Below are 24,178 nucleotides of genomic sequence, written 5' to 3' on the forward strand. Positions count from 1 at the left end.
TAGACATTTATAATTGTTAGCTCTTCCTGATGAATAGACCCTGTAACTATTATATAATGTCCTTCTTCATCTCTTGTTACAGCCTTTAATTTAAAGTCTAGTTTGTCTGATATAAGTATGGCTACTCCAGCTTTCTTTTGGCTTCCAGTAGCATGATAAATAGTTCTCCATCCCCTCACTCTCAATCTAAAGGTGTCCTCAGGTCTAAAATGAGTCTCTTGTAGACAGCAAATAGATGGGTCTTGTTTTTTTATCCATTCTGATACCCTATGTCTTTTGGTCGGTGCATTTAATCCATTTACATTCAGTGTTATTATAGAAAGATACGGGTTTAGAGTCATTGTGATGTCTGTATGTTTTATGCTTGTAGTGTTGTCTCTGGTACTTTGTCTCACAGGATCCCCCTTAGGATCTCTTGTAGGGCTGGTTTAGTGGTGACAAATTCCTTCAGTTTTTGTTTGTTTGGGAAGACCTTTATCTCTCCTTCTATTCTAAATGACAGACTTGCTGGATAAAGGATTCTCGGCTGCATATTTTTTCTGTCTAGCACACTGAAAATCTCGTGCCAATTCTTTCTGGCCTGCCAAGTTTCAAAAGAGAGATCAGTCACGAGTCTTATAGGTCTCCCTTTATATGTGAGGGCACGTTTACCCCTTGCTGCTTTCAGAATTTTCTCTTTATCCTTGTATTTTGCCAGTTTCACTATGATATGTCGTGCAGAAGATCGATTCAAGTTACGTCTGAAGGGAGTAGTCTGTGCCTCTTGGATTTCAATGCCTTTTTCCTTCCCCAGTTCAGGGAAGTTCTCAGCTATTATTTCTTCAAGTACCCCTTCAGCACCTTTCCCTCTCTCTTCCTCCTCTGGGATACCAATTATGCGTATATTATTTCTTTTTAGTGTATCACTTAGTTCTCTAATTTTCCCCTCATACTCCTGGATTTTTTTATCTCTCTTTTTCTCAGCTTCCTCTTTTTCCATAACTTTATCTTCTAGTTCACCTATTCTCTCCTCTGCCTCTTCAATCCGAGCTGTGGTGGTTTCCATTTTGTTTTGCATTTCATTTAAAGCGTTTTTCAGCTCCTCGTGACTGTTCCTTAGTCCCTTGATCTCTGTAGCAAGAGATTCTCTGCTGTCCTCTATACTGTTTTCAAGCCGAGCGATTAATTTTATGACTATTATTCTAAATTCACTTTCTGTTATATTATTTAAATCCTTTTTGATCAGCTCATTAGCTGTTGTTATTTCCTGGAGATTCTTCTGAGGGGAATTCTTCCGCTTGGTCATTTTGGATAGTCCCTGGCGTGGTGAGGACCTGCAGGGCACTTCCCCTGTGCTGTGGTGTATAACTGGAGTTGGTGGGCGGAGTCACAGTCAGACCTGATGTCTGCCCCCGGCCCACTGCTGGGGCCACAGTCAGACTGGTGTGTGCCTTCTCTTCCCCTCTCCTAGGGGCGGGATTCACTGTGGGGTGGCGTGGCCCGTCTGGGCTACTTGCACACTGCCAGGCTTGTGATGCTGGGGATCTGGCGTATTAGCTGGGGTAGGCAAGGTGCACGGGGGCAGGAGGGGCAGGCTTAGCTCGCTTCTCCTTAGGTAATCCACTTCAGGAGGGGCCCTGTGGCAGCGGGAGGGAGTCAGATCGCTGCCGGAGTTTTGGCTCCGCAGAAGCACAGAGTTGGGTGTTTGCGCGGAGCGAGGACGTTCCCTGGCAGGAACTGGTTCTCTTTGGGATTTTGGCTGGGGGATGGGCGGGGGAGATGGCGCTGGCGAGCGCCTTTGTTCCCCACCAAACTGAGCTCTGTCGTCCGGGGGCTCAGCAGCTCTCCCTCCCTTTGTCCTCCAGCCTTCCCGCTTTCTGAGCAGAGCTGTTAACTTATGACCTCCCAGATGCTAAGTCGCGCTTGCTGTCGGAACACAGTCCGTCAGGCCCCTCCGCTTTTGCCCGCCAGACTCGGGGGTTCTGCTTGGCCGGCGAGCCGCCCCTCCGCCCCGGCTCCCTCCCGCCAGTCCGTGGAGCGCGCACCGCCTCGCCGCCCTTCCTACCCTCTTCCGTGGGCCTCTCGTCTGCGCTTGGCTCCGGCGACTCCGTTCTGCTAATCCTCTGGCGGTTTTCTGGGTTATTTAGGCAGGTGTAGGTGGAATCTAAGTGATCAGCAGGACGCGCGGTGAGCCCAGCGTCCTCCTACGCCGCCATCTTCCCTCCTCTCTAATACACACAACCTCTTTTCTCCTCTTCTTAAATTTTTTTCTGATTAAGCTTTTTCACCTGAATGAAATGCAGGCTTTGACATCACATGTCATCTAACATCACCTGTCACCTAATATCACCTATAGCATCATCTAAGAACTACAGTGTTTGACAACTGTCTTGTGCTTGCTTCACATTGGATGTTTTTCAATGGATGACATTTAGAGTAAATATGAATTGCCAACTGCTTTCTGAAAGATAGTGTTTGAGGCAGGTGGCTCAGTCGGTTAAGCATCTGACTTTGGCTCAGGTAGTTATCTCATGGTTTGAGTTCCATCCCTGCGATGGGCTCTGTGCTGACAGTGTGAAGCCTGCTTCAGATCCTCTGTCTCCCTCTCTCTCTGCCTCTCTCTCTCTCAAAAATGAATAAACATTAAAAAAAAAAAAAAAAAAGGAAAACTCCATACTGATAGTGTTATTAAAAAGCAATAATAGGGGTGCCTGTGTGGCTCAGTAGGTTAAGCGTCCGACTTCAGGTCATGATCTCATTGTCTGGAAGTTCAAGCCCCACATCAGGCTCTGTGCTGACAGCTCAGAGCCTGGAGACTGCTTTGGATTCTGTGTCTCCCTCTTTCTCTGCCCCTCCCTTGTTCATGCTCTGTCTCAAAAATAAATAAAAACATTAAAAAAAAGCAATAATATTATCTTCAATATTATATCTCCATCAGCATATAGACCTGTTTATTCAATGCTACTATATTGATGTGTTCTTCTGGAGTTTTTAGGAACTGAATTCAATCCACAAATACAGAAACAGGTATCCACTGAAACATCTAACAGCATGGACAGGGTGTGTGAGTACTTGCACTAATTAAAAGACACAATCTTGATTTTAAGATTAAGATATAGGTGATGGAGGATAGGTGGATGGAAGGGAAAGGGTAGTAGGGGTAGTGGTATAAAAGGGATAATAAGTATCTAAATAACTATAAAACAAGGTTGCATGAAATACATTACTACAGGTATAAACAATACACTGTGGATTCTGGAGGATAGATATCATTAACTTCTTTGGGGAATGGCTTTCTTGGGGAAAGGCTTCTTTATAAAGCAAATGAAAGATGAACACGGAGGTATGGCAAAGCATTTGATTTCAGGCAGTCTGGTGTTACTGGAGTATAGCATGAGTAAGAGAATGAGAAGGAGATGAAGGAGAGGATCATCCTGTGTTTCAGAATGGTAGATCATTTCTAAATAACAAAGCATTAAATATGCATACACAATGCAAGCTTTTATAAATAGTGTATATAATCATTCAAATCAGCTAACTAGAATACATGTTAATACTTATTAAAATCATATTCTATAATTATTAGATGTCCAAGAAAATGATAAAATCTTGCATTGAATTTCAGACCTAGCCCATATAAATCTGAAAGGTTGGAATAGCTGTACTGAGTACAGTAAGGGCACATATAGGGTTAGTGAAAGGATGCTAGGATCCACTGTGTATTCTGGGCTGGGTCCAGAATACATTTGCTACATTAACTCTGTTTCACATATTCATTCTATAAAAGATTGAGTGAGCAGTAATTTCTATATGCCAGGCATTGTTCTAAAATCCAGGAATATAATAGTCAGTAATTCAGTCTCTGACCTCAAGAGCTTAGAATACCAAGATGGGGCTGAAGTTGGTTGAGATAAAAACAAGCAAACAGAGATTCAAATACAGACTGCCTTATTGATAAGGGATGTAAAGAATGCTGTGTAAGCACACAGTAGAATATGTATTTCAGACAGGAAGGGTTAGGGAAGAGGTCCTAAAGAAGTGCTGTTCAAACCTAGGAAGGTAGGAATGAGGCAGGTGAACTTGGGAAAACTACACCAGGCAGAGGAAGTAACATGTAGATCTATAAAGTAGAGGAAGTATGGAAAATGAGAAAGAGAGAGAGAGAGAGGGAACACACATGATGCTTTCTAGGAAGTGAAAAACAATACAGCTGAAAGCTACAGTGTAAGGTAGGTGACGGAGAAATTGGGGTTCTAGTTGTGTTTATAAGAGATCGCAGAGGGTTACAGTGGGAGGTCAAAAGACCAGCTGGGGTGCCTGTGTGATGGTGGTCTGAACTTGGGTAGGAGCCATGAGGATGGAGAGAAGTGAGTGAATCCCAGGCACAACTTGGAGATGATTCCATAAGACCTAGACATGGCCTGGAGGTGGAGTGTGAGGGAGAGGGAGGTGCTCAGCATCCTCTGAACTGTCTGTCTTGGCCACTGGGATGACGGTGGCTGTTAGCGGAGTCCCATCAGTAGTGCCAGAAAAGACTGAGTACACGAAACTGCAAGGTTGCTTGTTTCTGGATACTGCCAGGCCGACATCAATTAGCATGTGGGCTTTTTGCTGTGAGTGGGAGTGGCAGGGCTACGGTTGTTTTTCTTCTTCCTTCTTGAGACAATCTCTAATCATACTGTTCAGTACAGAAAATGAGCTGCCCCCGCTTCACTCAATTGACATCCAAAACTGTACCAAATGACTAGACTATGGTTTTTAGTGGAGTTCAAAGGGAAAATCAGCTCCTCATGCTGCTGACTTAAAATGGGTAATTACAATATTTTTAACACATTCCACTTTATTAGTTTTGAAATTAGTAAAACTCTTTATGGAGCTACAGAATTCTACCACTAGGAAACCTTTTTAGAGTTTGCACAAATAATGTTACAGATGAAGAAATTGTCTAGGTTAAATTATGGGCTCAAGGTCAATTGCTTGGTAGTTACTTTTTTTGTCTCTAAATTGCAGTGATGATGTCTTGAAAAATGTTGATTAAATGAGTGGAAGCAGGCATATGTCATTATAGGACCCACAGAATTGTTTTATGTTGCTATCGAAATGCTCTGGTAATTTTTTGTGGAAAAATGAAAAGGGCTGGTCTGACAAATCATCTGAAATAGACTATGGTATAGTTTCTGTTCTTGGTGATCATGCCTGCTTTTACATTCTTTTGTTAAGTGATTTATGCACATTTATCCAGGGCATAATTATCTTGATTAATATTGAGAAATATGGTATTTATAATCCCAGTGTTTAACAAAGTGCTACATGATTAGTCCTTTAAAAATAATGAACCCTCTTGTATATAAAATTTCATAATTTCATTTCAGATTATCAAGTGCCAACTAATATTTTCAAAATTTTGATCACCCATATATAATAGATTCAGTGGAAATATGTGAGGGGTATCATAGCTGTGATATTATACATCAATGAGAAATTAAACCACATTTTAGTATTTTGCAGCAATCACATTTTTGTGGTCTTCTGTCTTTTGCATTTAGATGCTAGATATCTATTATTTATTTTGCATTTATATGCTAGATGTCTTCTGTGATTTTCTGGTCTTCTGTCTTTTGCATTTAGATGCTAGATGTCTATTATTTAATCACATAAATGATTTAGAAAAATTAAATTATTAAAAATTAGAAAAATTTTAAATATGCCATTTTATACACATACTTATTGATTTGGCCCTGTTCTCACCTAAGAATAAAAATCCTGTCTAGAATTAGTAAGTCTCAGTCAGGGCTTCAGCTCTATTCCCTACCATAGGAAACATTGAACACATTCTATGTTGCTTTTATCTTTATGACTTCTAAGGAGATGAGATTTATCGGAGTTCTTTTCCTGATGGAATATAGACCAGATCTATTTTCCTGAACAAGCAAAACCAAAAGTCCTTGAATCTTCTTAAATGACCAAGCAGTTACTGCTAAGCTTTTGTGTCAATTAGTAAAGACCCATGGTCAACATGTTAGGAATTACTAAAACAGAATCAATTTTTTTTTCTTTCTTTCTCTTCAAAATTTGGGGAAGCTTTAGGGAAGCCAAATTTTCTTCACGGGTGTCTTTGAGTTTCATCAGTTTGTAAGCCTATAATGGTAGAAGTCAATTATGATAAAGAGAACACTCAGGGAAAAGGTCAAAATATATAGTGACTGTTTAATAGGGGATTTGCTTATGTAACTTTCTAAAGAGAACTCTTTTAACATATAAATACAAAATTGATGCTTACTGAGTAGTTAATTCCTTCCATGTCTAGAAAATATCTCCAAATACCAATAATAATAACCTCAAGCATGTCAAGTCTTTTGCATTTATTACTTCATGTATTCCTCATCTATCTATGAGGTAGAAAGTGTTATTATCGCCATTTAACAAAGAGAGAGACAGAAATTTAAAAGTGACTTGCTCAACATCAAATTTTAAGTAATGGAGCCTGGTTATCTATGTCTGTTGGACTTCAGAGCTTAGGCTCTTCATGCATATTGTGATACCACCAAAAAGAATATTTGAGTCTTTGCAAGGGAGATGGTTTGTATTCAAAGTTCTCCCTTTATTATGTGCTTCAGGCTATATAGCTACATCATCTTTCCTACATCCAAATTTGGAAATGGCATTTGACAAGCTTCTGCAGAGCTTAGAAAACCTAAGAGGGTAAAAGTGCATGTGATGTTTAGCTTTTGAGATTTCCTGGGCCTACCTGGTTCCTTCAGTTGGTACATTTGGTATCACATAAGTTTTCCAAGAAGCTGCCCTCACATTCTTATTGCTGAGACAAAATATAGATACAGATCACTTTTTTCAAACTTCAACTGTACTCCTGCATTCTTGATTGTCATCATACTCTCTAATTGAGCTTATTGAGTAAAGACAAAAATAAATAATATGCTGGATGGGTGAAGAGGGAAGGGCAGATGTGGATCACAGGACAAAGGTCTGTTAAATGAAATACCTTGAATCAATTCTTTACCTGACATTTCTCTCTCCAGAAAATTCACTCTTAAATATGCACTGAGGAGACCTCTGCTTACAGGAAGATGTAGTAGACATCCTTTTTCCTATTTCTTCCACTGTACAGCTAAAAACCCTGGACATTATGTGTAAAAGACAAACATAAGAAGATTCTGAAAGGTAGAAAGAAGGCAGACCAGCCAGGGACCTCAGGACCAGAGCCAGACCTAGTGGTGAATTCTCTGGATTTTCTTTTTCCTCATAGTTTACTAGGTACTCTGAAGCTGGCAACCCAGAAATGTCAATGGGCTCAGACATGGCCATGAGACAGCGGAGACCACAGAGGAAGTTTGGACTTTTCACTCCCACCCAGTAGCCACATGGCACCCCACCTTCCGGGTCAGGGGAGGGCACAAGTGGAGCAGTAATGAGGTGTCCCTGGACTTCTACCTCTATGTGGCAGTACTGAGGCAACAACGTCCCCTGCTCTGAGGCAGCATGGTCAGAGAAGACCTGCTAAAATACAACCTTCAAAGATGACCCAGTCTTTTTAATACCATACCTAAATTGTCCAGGTATTAATGGAAAATCGCTCATCATTCCAAGGAAGATCTCAGTTTGAAGGGAAAAGACAATCAACAAATGCCAATACTGAAATGACACATACGTTAGCATTACTTGATAAGGATTTTGAAGCAGCCATCGTAAAAGTCCAAAGAACAATTACAAACATGCTTGAAACAAATGAAAAAAATAGCAAGTCTCAGCAAAGAATTACAAGCTACAAAGAAAACTAAATGGAAAGCTTAGAACTAAAAAAATACATGGGCACAATCTGTGAACTTGAGGATAGAACGCTAGAAATTACCCAGTCTGAACAGAGAAAAAAGACTGAAAAGAAAAAAAGCTATAGGGCAAGTGAGACTGCAGCAAAAGATCTAACTACTGGGTCACTGGAGTCGCTGGAGTCAAGGAGATAAAGTACATGGGGCTGAAATACTGTTTGTAAAAATAATGGCTGAAAATTATCTACATTTGGGAAATGACATAAACCCATAGGTTCAAGAAGCTGAGCCAACCCCAAACAGGACAAACCCAAACGTATTCATGCTAAGACACATCGTCAACCTTTTGAAAACTATGAACAGAGAAAAAAAATTCTGGAAAGCAGCCAGAAAGAAGAGATGCAAGAAATGCACTGATGTTTGGCATTAGAGAAATGGGTGGGTTACCAGCACTTCTTGTTGATTTCAACTTAGTCTTCTGCCTTGGTAACTGAACTTATCTGAACTAACATGCACAGAGCATTTACTAGACATCTATAAATCATGCTGGCACTTGGGGGACATGTATTAATCCCATTCTTCTTATAACTGCTCCACAGCAGTTATTATCCATCAGAGCAAATCAAGAAACTGCAGAATTTGAAAGAAACTCAAAAAACAACAAACAAACAAAAAACCCATCAAGCACGTATTTTTAATTTGGAAGTTCTGGATGGGCTTCAGCTCTGTGAACTACTTGAAATTAATCTAAAAATGCCAGCATGTATGTGCATTTTTCCAGGCAAAGGACCAGTTTTCATCAGATCCCCGATGGAGTTGGTGGCCCTAAAAAGGTTAAGAGCCATTGTAAGTTTCCGTTCTTTTCAGGCTAACCCATATAACCCAACCTAGGTAGAAAAGCAGCTAAAAATAGAGAAGGTACTCTTCAGTATATCCATCAAAATTCCTGAATGCTACCTCATAATTCTCTATTTTTTAAGGGAAAACTAAGAAAATGGTTTCTTAATTCCTTCTAGGCACTTCTGGAAATACATGTTCATTAAAGAATATTTGCCTGCAGTCGTATTTTGATCGTTTTAAAAATAGTACCTGGAGGTGATTAAATGGCTAATGCACTGTGATTTCAAATGTACTTTAAGTTTGATTTCTCCCAATGCCAACGGAAAAGCTCAGACAAAGCAGCAGCAGCAGCAGCAGCAGCAGCAGCAGCAGCAGCATCTCTACATCAGTACCAGTGTGCTGGTTTATGACATAGGGCAAACTGTTTTACAATCTATGTTGAAGTTCTATTAATTACACAATGTGTAACTGCCAATTTACCAAAACAAAAAACGTTAGTGCATTCCCTTGTGAAAAAATAAAACAGCTACGACAAACACAGATCCATTCAGTTTCTGTCTTTATAGCATGGCTTTCCCTCACTCCTTGTATCTTCTACCCAATCCCTCACGCAAGTTAGGTGAGTTCATCTGCAGGAACACACTATAAAGAGGGTTTTAGGTTGCTACAGCCTGTTTTCAATCAAAATTCAGGCTCCCAATGTCACCTGGAGAACTAGAAATTGGATAATACATTATTTTAGTAAAAACTTGATTACCTGCTTTCAGGACCCTAAAGTAGTTTGATTCACTCAGATTATTCCGCATTGGCTCTATCTACAGAATCAAAAGAATCACCAAGGGCCTTTGTTAAACAGAGAACTCCAGGTTCCAGCCTCAAATTACAATGCAACTAGGAGGATTTGGGAATCTGAAAGTTTTATCAAGTCCTTCAGGTGATTCTTGAACTCAAGCAGGTTAGAGTAGTCTTCTTAAACTTGAATATGCATACAAATTATTCTAGGCTCTTGAAACAAATGCACATTCTGATCCAATTGGTCTGAATGGGGTCTGAGACTCAGCATTTCTACCAAGTCCCTAGGTGATATTGTTACTTTGAGGACACTTTGAGTAGTATGATCAGAGAGGGTATGCTTCATCTGGTTACTGTATAAACCAGTATAGGCCATTACATTTTCCTTTTGTATCTGTGGAGTCTCAAACAGGGACTTCTACCTTGATACTGCCCATTTCTCACTTATGATTGATAGTATTCTCTACAAGCTAGTGTGATCACTTAAAGGAAGTCACCTAGCTGACATAAAAGTCCACAGAAAGTAAAGACAGCCTGAAATAAACAGAAATGAATATCACACATTAACTTACAACATAATGGGTTTGTATTTAATATAGTACTTCTCACTATAGAGATGTTATTCAGTTAATATAAAGGTTTTTAACATTAACTCTCTTCTCCATTTAAATGTCCATATAAAGTATTTTTTTACATTAAATATTTTCTCCATTTTAACATTAGATACACTGAGTACATTTTTCTTACCTCTTCCCAACCAAAGAAATAAAAATTTTAATTTCTGGATGTATTTGATACCTAAGTACAATACTAACTTGGGAGATAACAAAACAAAAATCTAATAAAAATATGGAGAAAAGTCTCCTCAGTGATGCAGGAGGCAGTGGCAATTTCCTAGGATTCTGGGTAAGGGTTTCCTTCTTCCTATCTCATGCACTTTGAGAATTCCAAAACTTTGAAATAATATGTAAATTTAGGTCATCTGACTTCTTTGAGCCTCTTTCTAACTAACATATAGGACTTTTAGACTGCTTTTTTTCAGTGCATTATTTGTTGTGAAGGAAACTTTTTTTTCCCATTTAACATATATCAGTTTGCTTCCATTTACAGGGAGACAATTAAAAATGTGAAAATACCCTATTTCTTGGGAACTTTCAGACACTAAAGATCAGTTTTTAACCTCAATAATTCACAATGGTTTTCTGGGCAAGGTCTGATTCGGAAGGCCCGTCAAAATCACATTTGTCCATTTCTCTTTCGTGCATATACCCCCAAACAAGCACAAATGCCTGTAATGCCGAGAGCCACGCCTAACAAGAGAGCGACTGCATCTCCAGCTTCTACTGCTTCAACAACAGGCAGCACCAAAAGCAGTGAAATGAGGACCAAGAACAACTGTGCTGAAACTGAAGCCATGATGTTGGGATTTTCAGGTATCTCGATCTTGAGGGCAGAAAGTTTCTAGAAATCAAACATGGAAACAAAAAGGAATCATTAAAATTTTCCACCTTTTCAAATGACAGCATGAATACACAAATAATCCATATAACCTTTTAAATTTAAATTTCAGACCCATTTCCCCATTTTAAAGGTAGAAAAAAACCCGGTAAGTTTATAAAACAGTTTAAAGAAGGTCATTTGAGGCTAATCCCCACTTTCAATGCTAATTCCTTGACTCCAGTAATGTTTCCACATGCTATCATGCCAACCTCGTGTAAATCAACTAAGCAACTTGAACAGAACGTAATTAAGAACAAACAGAAAACACACCAGACACTCGGAAACTTAAATATCCTAGTATTTTGGGTAAATGTTGAGTAAAAATGACATTTTCTTAGGATTTCTCCCACCCAGGAAATGCAGACAAATCTGGCAAAAGTCACGCAATATGTAAGTCTGTGAAGTTGTGGGGAATTAGTAACACTTACCAAAGAAAGTATTTATGTATAATTCTATCTGATTCGAAATACTCCCTTCCTGGAGTTCCGGATGCTGAGGCTAAGAGGTTCCACGTGACAGAGCCTAGTATCACAAAAGGGTAGGATTTAAGAATTAATCATCACCATCATTATCATCATCATTATCATCATCATCATCATTTTTTAAAGATACAGCCACAGTGCAGAAGGAGGAAGTCGTTCGGAAGAGAGAGGAATGGATAATAACTAGAGGAAACAGTTTGTTCAGGCAGGGGAACTAGACTTAAACTTGGGTCAGTTCGCCGGCACAGGAAAAGCTAAAAATAAACCGAACCCAGAGCAAGTTTGTGCCAGGATTTGATATTAAGATTCTAAAAAGAACCCCTGCTTTGTCCCGGAGAGGTGCAAATATCCTTGTTTTACAAATACACTGAGGCAACCCTAAGTATCCTTTGGAGACGAGTTCCTACATTACCTTCCGGGAAGCAGCCATTACAGGAATGGCGAGGAGGGCGGGGTCTCCAAACTACACTTCCCACAATCCCCGCTGCCGACGTCTCCCAGGATGCGCCGGCGCGCTCCTCGGTAACTGGCTGAGGGAGTGACGAGCACGCTCTACCGGAGACAAGGAGGAGCTCCCCTGCGGGTGTTCCTCCCAGGGCGCAGAGTTTTACTGGTAAAGTGGTTTAGTGGGTTTGTACAAATGTTCTCTCAAAAATGTGATAAAGAAATGACAGTAGGTGGTTTTTACCCTATCTAAGGTTTCGAGACACACACATAGTTATGTCTTTTCTTAGACTGAAATGGAGACACAACAGCGGGGAAATAGCACCCGAGCAGAGTCATCGGTTTCGGGCGCTTTTAAATTAGCGGCTTCCAACATTTTGAAGCAGGGAATCCCCTGTCACCATCTTCCAAATGTACCTTATGACGTTTTGTTAATTCTTTTTAATCAAGAGGGGAAAACACGTTTAATTAGACATTTTGGGAAATGTTAAAACCGTTTGCAGGGGAAAAAAAAAGTTTAGGAAAATAAAAAGGGTTTATAGGAAGATACCTATTATTTATGAAGGTTCTAGGATTGAGTTTCCCCATTAGTTCAAGAATGTTAATAATTCTTTTCAATTATGTTTTTATGATACCCACCCTAGCTGCCCCCAAACATTTATGAAAAGATACGAAATTATTACTTTTAAACCGTAAGTGAATTGTTTCCATATGTAAGTCAATCCTTTCTGAAAGATGCTCTTGAGTGCTAGTACCTGTGAAGTCCTTAAATGAAACTTTCTAGTCATCCAGTTTTCTGAACTCTGATTTGCTGATTCGGCTATTTATTTGGCACTGTCACATGGTAAATTATTAATGATGTGTGTTAGGGATGAAGTCACTCCGCGTTCTGAAAATCAGTCTCTCCGGTGTAGCAGGTACATTCAGCTCGGTGCCCATAATTAGCACGTAATCTTGTATTGCATCTTATGCTCTTTCATAAATGTTACCAATCTCTCTAAACTTACAGCAAAACTTTATATTCCTGTCTCCTAACACAAACCCAGCAGTGAAGTGGGCTAATCATAATTATTTGAATAGATACATGTGCCAACAAGGTTTCATGAGACCAAGAAGTGCCAAATAAACCAAACCAAGGCCCCTTGCGTAGTAGAAGTTTGAGGATAACTACACAGTAATATTGGTAGCATTGCTTCTCTAAACTTGATTGTTTTAGTAAAGTTTTGTCTTTGCCTCATTTGCTTTGAACTTTTAGTTTTGTACCTTTCTAACCAAGTATATTTGAAATATATTACAAGATATTCTCTTGTATTCTAGTGTGAACATTTTGGGGATGTTATTTTTCCTTTTATGTCTGTTAAAGTTACCTAAAGTCAGCAGACTATTTTAAAGTTAGTGTTATTGCAGGCTTGTTTCTAGATGTGTCAACATTGAAGATAATGGTTTGGTTTTAAGTTTCAAGAGTCTGTGGATGGTAAAATGCTTTTTCTTTAAAATATTAAGAGGTCACTTAATGACCTGAATCATCTGAAAAAGTGGCAGAAGTTTGTGCAGCCGTGTTTTGGGCCTAAGTAGTTTTAATTAATTAATTACTTAAAAAAATTTTTTTTAATGTTTATTTTTGAGAGAGACAGAAACAGAATGCAAGTGGGTTAGGGGCAGAGAGAGAGAGACACACACACAGAATCTGAAGCAGGCTCCGGACTCCGAGCTGTCAGCACAGAACCCGATGTGGGGCTGGAACCCATGAGCTGTGAGATCATGACCTGAGCCGAAGTTGGATGCTCAACTGACTCAGCCACACTGGCACCCCTAATTAATTAATTTTTAAATAAATGTTTTTATTTATTTTTGACAGTGAGAGCATGAGTGGGGGAAGGGCAGAGAGAGAGAGAGAGAGAGAGAGAGAGAGAGAGAGAGAGAGAAGATCCAAAGCAGGCTCCATATTGATAACAGCCAGCCCGATGAGGGCTTTGAACTCACCTACGGTGAGATCGTGACGTGAGCAGATGTCAAATACTCAACTGACTGAGCCACCCAGGTGCTCCCAAGTAGTTTTAAATAAAGTTGGTTAAATTTCCCTAACCATTCACCCACCCCAGGCAGGCAGTTTAATACCCGAATTGCTATATATGCTTTTGTGACCTTTTTCCAATCCTAGTATCAAAGTCGTATGGTATTCTAGTTCTCAGTTTTTTCTTACTACTCTAGTGATTAAAAACAAAAATCAATTTATTCCTTTGCTTAAAACTCTCCAGTTCCAACACATTAAGCTGAAGTGCAAACTCTTTATCAAGGCTCACAAAACCCTATGCATTCTGCCTCTTTCTGCATTTCTGATGTCAGTCCACCACTCACCCATGCTTATTCCATTTCAATCACATTCATCTGTTTGCTCTTTCTTAAATATGCCATCTTTGTTATTTCCTATTGAATTTGCCCTTGCTGTTGTCTCTGCCAGTAATATTTTTCTCACGGGCATTTTCCTTGTTTCTTTCTTTTTTTCTTTTTACTTTTTATTTAAAGTTTAGTTAACATACAGTGCAATATTGGTTTCAGGAGTCAATTCAGTGATTCATCACTTACATACAATACCCAGTGCTCATCATAACAAGGGACCTCTTTTATACCCATCACCCATCTAGCCCATCCCCCACCCACTGCCCTCTATAACCCTTCAGTTCTCTGTCAGTAGGGGTCTCTTGTGGTTTGTTTCCCTTTTTCCTCTTTTTTTTCCCCTTTCCCATATGTTCATCTGTTTTGTTTCTTAAATTCCACAGGCTAGTGAAATCGTATGGTATTTGTCTTTCTCTGATTGACTTATGTATTGATTCACATAATATAATATGGTCTAGCTCCATACACCTCACTGCAAATGGCAAGGTTTCATTCTTTTTGATGGCTAAGTAATATTCCACCGTATGTATATACCACATCTTCTTTATCCATTTATCAGATGATAGACATTTGGGCTCTTTACATAATTTGGCTATTGTAGATAATGCTGCTATAAACATCAGGGTGCATGTACCCTTTCCAATCTGTACTTTTGTATCCTTTGGGTAAATACCTAGTGGTGCAATTGCTGGATCATATGGTAGTTCTATTTTTAGTTTTGTGAGGAGCCTCCATACTTTCTCTGGAGTATCTGCACCAGTTTGTATTCTCACTAGCAGTGTAAGAGGGTTCCTCTTTTTCTGCATCCTTGCCAATACCTGTTGTTTCTTTTAATTCTAGCTCTTCTGAAAGGTGTGCGGTGGTATCTCATCATGGTTTTGATTGGAATCTCCTTGATGATGAGTGATGTTGAGCATCTTTTCATGTGTCCGTTAGCCATCTAGATGTCTTCTTTGGAAAAGTGTCTGTTCGTGTCTTCTGCCCATTTCTTCACTGGATTATTTGCTTTTTGAGTGTTGAGTTTGATAAGTTCTTCATAGATTTTGGCTACTAACCCTTTATCAGATATGTAACTTGCTAATGTCTTCTTCCATTCCATAGGTTGCCTTTTAGTTTTGTTGATTGTTTTCTTTGCTGTACAGAAGCTATTTATTTCTTTATTTTAAATGTTTATTTATTTATCTTTAGAGAGAGATAGAGTGTGAGTGGAGGGAGGGGCAGAGAGAGAGGGAAAGAGAGAAATCCTGTGCAGGCCCTGCGCTGTCAGCACAGAACCTGAAGCGGGGCTTGAAACCACAAACTGTGAGACCATGACCTGAGCCAAAATCAAGAGTCAGATGCTTAACCTACTGAGCCACCTAGGTGCCCCCAAAAGCTTTTTATTTAAATGTAGTCCCAATAGTTTATTTTTGCTTTTTTTTTTTTTCAACGTTTATTCATTTTTGGGACAGAGAGAGACAGAGCATGAACGGGGGAGGGGCAGAGAGAGAGGGAGACACAGAATCGGAAACAGGCTCCAGGCTCTGAGCCATCAGCCCAGAGCCTGATGCGGGGCTCGAACTCACGGACCGCGAGATCGTGACCTGGCTGAAGTCGGACGCCTAACTGACTGCGCCACCCAGGCACCCCAAAAGTATTTTTGCTTTTGTTTCTCTTGCCTCAGGAGACATATCTAGAAAAAAGTTGCTATGACTGATGTCAGAGAAATTATTGCCTGTGCTCTTTTCTAGATTTTTTGTGGTTTCAGGTCTCACATTTAGATCTTTAATCCATTTTGAACTTATAAGAAAATACTCCAGTTTCATTCTTTTGCATGTTGCTGTTCAGTTTTCCCAGCACCATTTGTTGAAGAGACTATCTTTTTCCATTGGATATTCTTTCCTGCTTTGTCAGAGATTAGTTGACCATATAGTTGTGAGTCCATTTCTGGGTTTTCTATTCTGTTCTACTGATCTGTGTGCCTGTTTTTGTGCCAGTACTATATTGTCTTGATGACTACAGACTTGTAATACGGGTTGAAATCTGGAATCGTGATGCTTCCAGTTTTGTTTTTCTTTTTCAGAATTGCTTTAGCTCTTCAGGGTCTTTTGCGGTTCCCACACAAATTTTAGGATTGTTTGTTTTAGCTCTGTGAAAAATGCTGTTGGTATTTTGATGGGGATTGCATTAAATGTGTAGATTGCTTTGGGTGGTATAGACATTTTAACGATGTTCTTCCAGTCCTTGAGAATGGAATGCCTCTCCATTTCTTTGTGTCTTCTTCAATTACTTTCATAAGTGTTATATAGTTTTCAGAGTACAGATCTTTTACCTCTTTAGTTAGGTTTATTCTTAGGTTTCTTGTTTTTGGTGCAGTTGCAAATGGGATCGATTCCTTTTTTTCTTCTGCTGTTTCGTTATTGGTGTATAAAATGCAACAGATTTATGCATGTTTATTTATATCCTGCAACTTTGCCGAATTCATGTATTAGTTCTAGTAATTATTTGGCGGAGGATTTTGGGTTTTCTACATAGAGTATTATGTTGTCTGCAAATAGTGAAAGTTTGACTTCTTCCTTGCTGATTTGGATGTCTTTTATTTCTTTTTGTTGTCTGAATGCTGAGGCTAAGACTTCCAGTACCATGTTAAATAGTAATTCCCACCGACTTTTTTTTTTTTTTCAACGTTTTATTTATTTTTGGGACAGAGAGAGAGACAGAGCATGAACGGGGGAGGGGCAGAGAGAGAGGGAGACACAGAATCGGAAACAGGCTCCAGGCTCTGAGCGTCAGCCCAGAGCCTGACGCGGGGCTCGAACTCACGGACCGCGAGATCGTGACCTGGCTGAAGTCGGACGCTTAACCGACTGCGCCACCCAGGCGCCCCCCCCACCGACTTTTTAATGGCTGTTTTCTCAGTGTCGTTCAAGTTTCTGCTCAAATGTCACCCTCTTCCCTGAGCACATCACAAAAACGATCTCTTCCATTCCAATCTGTCCACTTTCCTGCCTAATTTTTTCCTCATAGTGCCTATCACTAACTGAAATTATATTATGTATGTATTTGTTTATATATGTAGTAAGTAAACAAGTACAGGAAAGTGAAAATTCCATGAAGGGCAGGAAATATTTCTGTCCTATTATTTATTACTGAGTTCCCAGCTTCTACAACAGTGTCTAGCATGATAGATAATTAGGAGATATTTTGTGAATGAATAAATGATGCTAGTATAAGACTGTAATTTGATTAATATTTACTTGCCTTTATACTGTTCATGGTAGAAACTACCTTATAAGTAGGAAGTCTGCATTTGGGCTAAAGTATGAAGATACTTGATTATCTAGACTGAGATTACTTTGAGTCTTCATTCAAAATTTAGTCTTATGTATTTCCTCCATGATACTATTCACAAGAATTTACATTTATGTATATATAAGATGTAGTAGCATCTAAAACAGGAACAACTTTGTTCAAGAACCTGTCTGTAATGGCCCCTACTTACTTCCTCCATCCGCTAGGAGCATCAGGATCTTGACAACAAATGTTGATTAAGTCTACCTGAATCGTGTATTTTTTCCTTCCCAATACTTGAAATGTTTCCTTTAAATACTTCTTAATGTTGGATGAATGGTATTGGCATTTTTGGTGGGACAGTGCTTTGTTGTGCAGACACAATATTTCAGGATCTTTAGCATCTCTAGCCCATTTCCATTAGATGTCAGTAGAATCACCCAGGCACCAGGACAACCAGCTGCCCTTACACATTGCCAAATACTCTTTTGTTACGGATACTGTTCCTAGTTGAGAACCATTCCAGGTTTCGTGAACAAAATGAAAGGTGTAGTTGAGAGCAGAATGAAATAAAACAACAAAGAGTTCACACACACACGTCTATGTGTATACACACGCACACACACACACAAACATATATACAGACACACTAGCACCGCAGTGTCTTAATGATTTAGAACTTCTTCCTCTAAGTGTGCTGGTTTTATGTTTTGGGTTATTTACAGACTCTTTTCTTTTTCCAGCCAACTCTCTGCCAGATAGGCTCCAGTGGTCACTCTCTTATGACAACACTGATATGTAGATTGAAGTGAGATTTCTGCCTTTATATCTGCCACTCAGTTTAGTCTTAAAGTTGCAGAGAGATAATATGCTATAGTACAAGACATACTAGTTTTTCCCTTGGTGGCTTTGTGGATTTGGGATTTTGGATTTATTTAATCTCTCTGAGACTCAGTTTTCTTTCACAAAATATGTTGTGTGAGGATTAAATGAAATGTTTTTAAAGTGACTGAAAAACGGACCAGACATCAGTACTTCTCAATTCCTCCTTTAATTGTATTTATATATCTCTGATTAGTGGTTAAGAGTTAAGGTCTCTGGGGTCAGACTGCTTGGTTAGAATCCTACCTCTGCTGCTTACTAGCTTATTTATTCATAAAATTGGGTATAATAGTAACTACTTGATATGTATTGTACGAAGATTAAATAAATTAATTCCTGGAATTAGTAGCTGGCATGTAGTAAGCCCTCACTGAATATTAACTATTTAATTTCTTACTAGTTTCTGTTAATTACATCCATGAAATATGAGGTCTCTAGGATGTGGTTTCTCTCTATTGTGAATGTGCTATTCTGCAGATGCACATAATAAATAAAAGTTGGCTGTGGAAACTTTGGATGCGGACACATTTTAGGCCCCCTAGGTTTTGGATTGAGGACTGATTAGACACATTCCCCTACTACTTTAAATCTGTGGTAGTTGTTTCAAAAAAATATCCAATTATTGCCCTGATGGCATTTTCTATTGAACTATTTCATACCCATTGGGGATTATGTTTATGTTTAAAACATATTATCCACCTAGGTGGTGTTGTATCATTAATTCATCATATTGAGTTCCGGAAGTTTTAAAATTATGTTTAAGAGGGTCTCGATATGGGCGAATAGCCTTAAGAAATCATTTGGCTGGAATGATCTCTAGGGTAGCCTTAACAAAATGCAACAAACAAAGAAGCAAACACTCTTAATTCGTTTTGAATTCTGTTTCCAATTACAGTAGCTAATCTGTAATTCTGTACTGCTTTTCTCATAAATTACAGCAAAGTAAAAGGCAGCATTATAAGCTTTGCTAAAAGGGAATTATAATAATTGAGACGCTGGGCTCAGAGGAATGTATGACTTTTGATAGATTGTTATGGGATAATTAATTGCAGATCTTGTAGGACAGACAGAAAGACATATATTATGCCTGAGAAATGGAACTTCACACAGTGGTTGAACATGGTACCAAGATGTTTTACCTTACTTCCTTAGCTTCAGTAAGGTCGACTGTCTGAAGAGGACAAATATTCTCCTTGTAACTCCTGCTTAGAATTCATTTGCTTCTAGTCCACAGATGAAAGAGCTCTATTTTGTCAAATAGCTTACAAAAAATCATGTTTCTTCCTTTTTAAAGTTTGTCTTTGACTTATAAGTCAAGGGTTGTAAAAATGGTTTTCATTAGTTTATGAGGGACACTGTAATTTGAAATGTAAGCCCAGGGATTACTAGTATTAAGTGATGTGGAGGCAGGGATTAATTTTTGGAATATAATAAATATAATAATATCTTCAACTCCCTTGACTCCAACCTCCTTTTTTTTTTTTTATTTATTTAAAAAAAAAATTTTTTTTTTCAACGTTTATTTATTTTTGGGACAGAGAGAGACAGAGCATGAACGGGGGAGGGCAGAGAGAGAGGGAGACACAGAATCGGAAACAGGCTCCAGGCTCTGAGCCATCAGCCCAGAGCCTGATGCGGGGCTCGAACTCACGGACCGTGAGATCGTGACCTGGCTGAAGTCGGACGCTTAACCGACTGCGCCACCCAGGCGCCCCCCTCCTTTTTGATTTTTAACATGCCTAAAAACCATCTTAATGAACTATTTTTATCTAGCTGTAACTCAGACTTAGATATTCTGTCTAGATCATAGATCGGGACAATAACTGCCATGTTATACATATGTAGTCCTTCTTCTAAAAGAGACCCATCATTTCCTTAGCAGTGCTAGAGAGATGAGCAGCTTCTTCTGTGCCCAGCATCTGCCAGCAACAAGTTCTCCCTGTGAACATATTTGGAAGCAACATGAACCACAATTCTTCTGAAGCATTGCCACATTCCATTTTCTCTCTCAAGCTGTCTGAATGCTTCTTCAGACTTCTGTATAGTTCCTCCTTAGCATTAAGTATCTAGGGTTATCAGATTCAGAATTTAGTCTCTCAATTCAAGAGAACCTAAGCCTATACCATCCTTTACTAAAATAGAGTGGTGGAGGGGAAAATTTACCAAGTCAGTAGTTACCAAGAAATGGTTTCAGAGAAGAATGGAGAAGTGGTTTTATAACTATTGGAAGTGAGTCATTGGTAGGCCCTGAAGGAAGGCACTTCTGGGATCCATCAGAAGCAGGAGGATGAGTTGACATCAGGATTTTGCGGTCATTGGTATGTGTGTCGGGGAATTCATAAAAACTGAGATTTTCTTACTAGTAATTGAGTTAAGCCAAGTTAATAGAGGCATTTTATTGGAGCTTCATAATTAAAAAAGACCAACCCAGAGCTGGTCAGTATTTTACATTCATAATAGGACATTTATCAGTGATATCATTACATTAGAGCTAATTAATCATTAGGTTAATAGGATGAGATAAACTGGACCTTACAGAGCTGGTCAGCTGCTGCAGAAAAAACATCTGCTGAGGCTAAACTCTCTGGTGCCAGGATTTTACAGAGGTGTATGGGCAAGCTGCAAATGCCATTGTTCCATGCACCATCTAGAGCCCATTATGGATGTGTCACTCACTTCCACCAATGAACCTCAGTAATCAGTGGGAATCAATTATACACACACATCTGTGATGTCCAGGGAAGTAGAGGAACCCCACCCACAGGTACTGACAGATTCAAATTTTACCTACACTGCCGGGTTTCCAGGAGCAGATTAAGAATTCTTAGATGGGACAAATTTTATAGTTTTGAAAAGTTGTGAGATTATTTCTTTATATTGCACTTTATTCATCCTAATGGACTGATTAAGAGCATTGTCTTAGGAGAGGCCATTGGATGGCTCCAAATTTATCTTTCCACTTACTTATTCTGTGAATTTGTACAAATTATCTAATTTCTTAAAATAGTGAAATATTTTACTCCTTAAAATAATTCTCTGAAGCCGATACTATATTATCCCCTGTTACAGATGAGGAAACTGAGACATAGTTAAATTATTTATTCAAGGTTACATAACTACTGAATGGTAGGGTCAGGATATGAACCTAGGAAATCTGACAAAGTCTTTACTATTAATCATTGAACATATGCTTTAAAAAAATTTCTAATTAAAGTCTAGTTGATGTACAAACCCATATGCTTTTATATGGAAATGTCCACAGGATCAAATGCCATTTTAATTTTCTGTGAAATAAGGTGTTCTAGTGTTGCTTAGGAAACCTATCCATGGTGAGTCACTGAGGAGTTATAGGTATTTGTGTACTGTTCTCCATGCCCTAGTTTGGTGAATGAGTGAGTACCAGTATTTGCCTCATTTGTCAACTGATTTTGGCTTAGATTTAATGAATATGTACAAAAAAACTTTTTTTAAATAGAGTACGTCTGACCAGGATGAGAAACATACCTACTCCTAGGTATAGATACTACATGTCAGAGAATATAGATTGTGATGTGTTGGCAAATCTCAACTCTCACAAAACCACTGAAGTCCATATAATATATAAAATTCAAAAAGAAAGAAAAGAAAGTCAAAAGAACCATTTGAAAATCTTTGCTTATAGGTCAGAAACTTAAACTAGTCACTGTCAAAGTATAGAGAAATTATTAACAATTTAGTATGTGCAGTTCATAAGGAAATATTAACTCCTCTGTATAGACCAGGTGTTCACTATGATTAAGAGCTGGTAACCATGGAAACAGCATGAAATTTATAAAATTAAAAAATAGCAGATAGCAAATGCAAATGACATAGGAGAATGAATCATACTCCACTTGGTCTTAGCTTGATTTCCCTTGAATCTAAAGACTTATAAAATTTATATCTGAGTAATTTTCTGAGTAAATCACTTATTTTTCAGACCCTGAGTTTCTGCTTTGAATATTTCAAGTTGTTCATTTGATAATGCTGTTTATCTAGAGTCAATTTATACATGATACAATATATAGGGCTAGAGTTTTCAGAGTAAGCAATAGCTGGGAAGTGATGACTGTAAAGTCAGCTTGGAAACTTGAATGGGTACCTGAACCTTTAATGTAGACATTTACTGTGAATTTTCAGTTGACATATTGTGATTGGTCACTTGTAGTTTTTAAATCTATTTCTATTGCTAAATCATATAGATGGTCCAGGTACGGAACTTTATGGTATAACATCAGTCGCTGTGTCATGGAATGATTTATTTGTCTGTGAAATGGTGAGCTGGAGAGCAACAATAAAGTTTCTTTACTCTTGCCTGTAATATTTTGATTGTTTATAAATCTATTCCATGAGCCCATTATGCCAACAGGCTACTTGTCTGTAGATATTCTGAAAGTGGTATTATTAGAATTAAAGTTCTTCATAAAAATTATGACAAAGTGATCTTACTTTCTGGAAGAAGATTTTACTCAAGGAGGTTGGCAGATTTTTCCTTCAAAGGAAAATTCTTTATTTTAAAAGTAGAATAAGTTATTTTAAAAAATGATTGCAACTGGTTCAATTGAGGAAAAAGACCTATAAGTGCTTTTCACAGTTTAGTTTGATTGTGATTTTGGCCTGTTTTCATGCATTTTAAGCTCTCATTTCTCAGGATAGTCAAAATTAGTTGACCTCAATCTGACAGTCATAATTGAAGCACTGCTTGTGTAAGCATACCTATCAATGCTAGAATGTAGTATGCTATATAAGAGCAAAGACCTATTCCTTTTATCTGCTGTGCTTTAGCAGGAGGACCCTTGGTGAGAATACTCTACCTACCTTTCTTTGGTCACCAGGCTGTAAAAGGGATCTAGAGAGACAGCAGAGAGCCTGAGGCTGAGTGGCAGAGTTAATTAAAGTGATCCAAAAATTGGTCCTGGAAGAGTATTCTCAACATGTGTTCTGTGGTGCACTTCCCAATTACATAGGTAGTTTATTTAAAAATGCAAATTTCTAAAACAAGTTCTCAAGGTAGTTCTTAGGTTTACCTGATCTTAGAACCTTTTTCATTGGGGAAAATGTTACGGAGGCTGATTATTTGAGAAGAGGAAACATAAGGGCAATTGAATAATGATCTTTAACTTAATTAACAATAAATATTTAATAAGACCCAGTTAGAATTACCTGTCTTACTCTTATGGATCCTTTTTTCAGTTATTGATGAAACAGAAAATACAAATATTTCTTGCCATTTGTGCATATATCAAATGGCATTTTTCCCATTATTTCTCATAGACTGATCTTTCTCTAAAACTTATTTTTAAAAATGTATAAAACTATTCTGATAATTTCTACCTTCAGAATGTAGAAGCATCCCATTCCTCAGAGAAAACCAAGAGTCAAAGGGACTCTGAATAATAAAATGGGCAATATCCTCAGTTTTAAAACATTCCCATGCAGTTTAAAACATAAGTAACATGGTTACTTCTTACAACATTCTTCTGTTAAAGATTAGGACAAACAATTAAATGCAACTCACTGAAGGTGATTAGAAAGGTATGTGGTGGGTTCCTAATATATAGCTTTCTTGTGATTCAACATTAACCAAGGATTGAGTATGTAAGGTCTTGGACCTATTTTTCCCAAACATTTCTTCTCTCAGTAGGTATTTGGAAGGGAGCTAGATAACCTGGAGTGCTGGTATTCTAAATTGCTGGCAAAAGGCCCATCCATATGCTTTAGAACTGAGACCAGCAAGCAAGATAGTTATTCTATTATGAAAACTGAGTAGGTCTAACAGGTGTTCTTGCC

At 38.5% G+C, this 24,178-nt stretch overlaps 1 protein-coding gene and 1 long non-coding RNA gene across 5 annotated transcripts in view; one reads left to right on the forward strand and one right to left on the reverse strand.

Annotated features, from left to right (window-relative positions):
• Nucleotides 1-9,963: 9,963 nt before the first annotated feature.
• On the reverse strand, nt 9,964-11,879 carry SMIM30 (small integral membrane protein 30). Its single transcript, XM_045495373.1, has 3 exons — nt 11,790-11,879; nt 11,324-11,417; nt 9,964-10,856 (listed from the first exon to the last, which is right to left on the reverse strand). Exon 3 carries the CDS (start codon nt 10,809-10,811, stop codon nt 10,632-10,634), a length of 180 nt encoding a protein of 59 aa, XP_045351329.1. The 5' UTR covers nt 10,812-10,856; nt 11,324-11,417; nt 11,790-11,879; the 3' UTR covers nt 9,964-10,631.
• Nucleotides 11,880-11,890: 11 nt separating this feature from the next.
• LOC123606727 overlaps nt 11,891-24,178 on the forward strand; it is a 157,860-nt gene continuing 145,572 nt past the window's right edge. For all 4 annotated transcript variants that reach the window (XR_006716462.1, XR_006716465.1, XR_006716464.1 and 1 more), the window contains exon 1: nt 11,891-11,990. This is a non-coding gene — a long non-coding RNA (uncharacterized LOC123606727). The remainder of the gene's footprint in view (nt 11,991-24,178) is intronic.

Source organism: Leopardus geoffroyi, chromosome A2 (assembly GCF_018350155.1).
Source record: "Leopardus geoffroyi isolate Oge1 chromosome A2, O.geoffroyi_Oge1_pat1.0, whole genome shotgun sequence".
Taxonomy (NCBI): Eukaryota; Metazoa; Chordata; class Mammalia; order Carnivora; family Felidae; genus Leopardus; species Leopardus geoffroyi.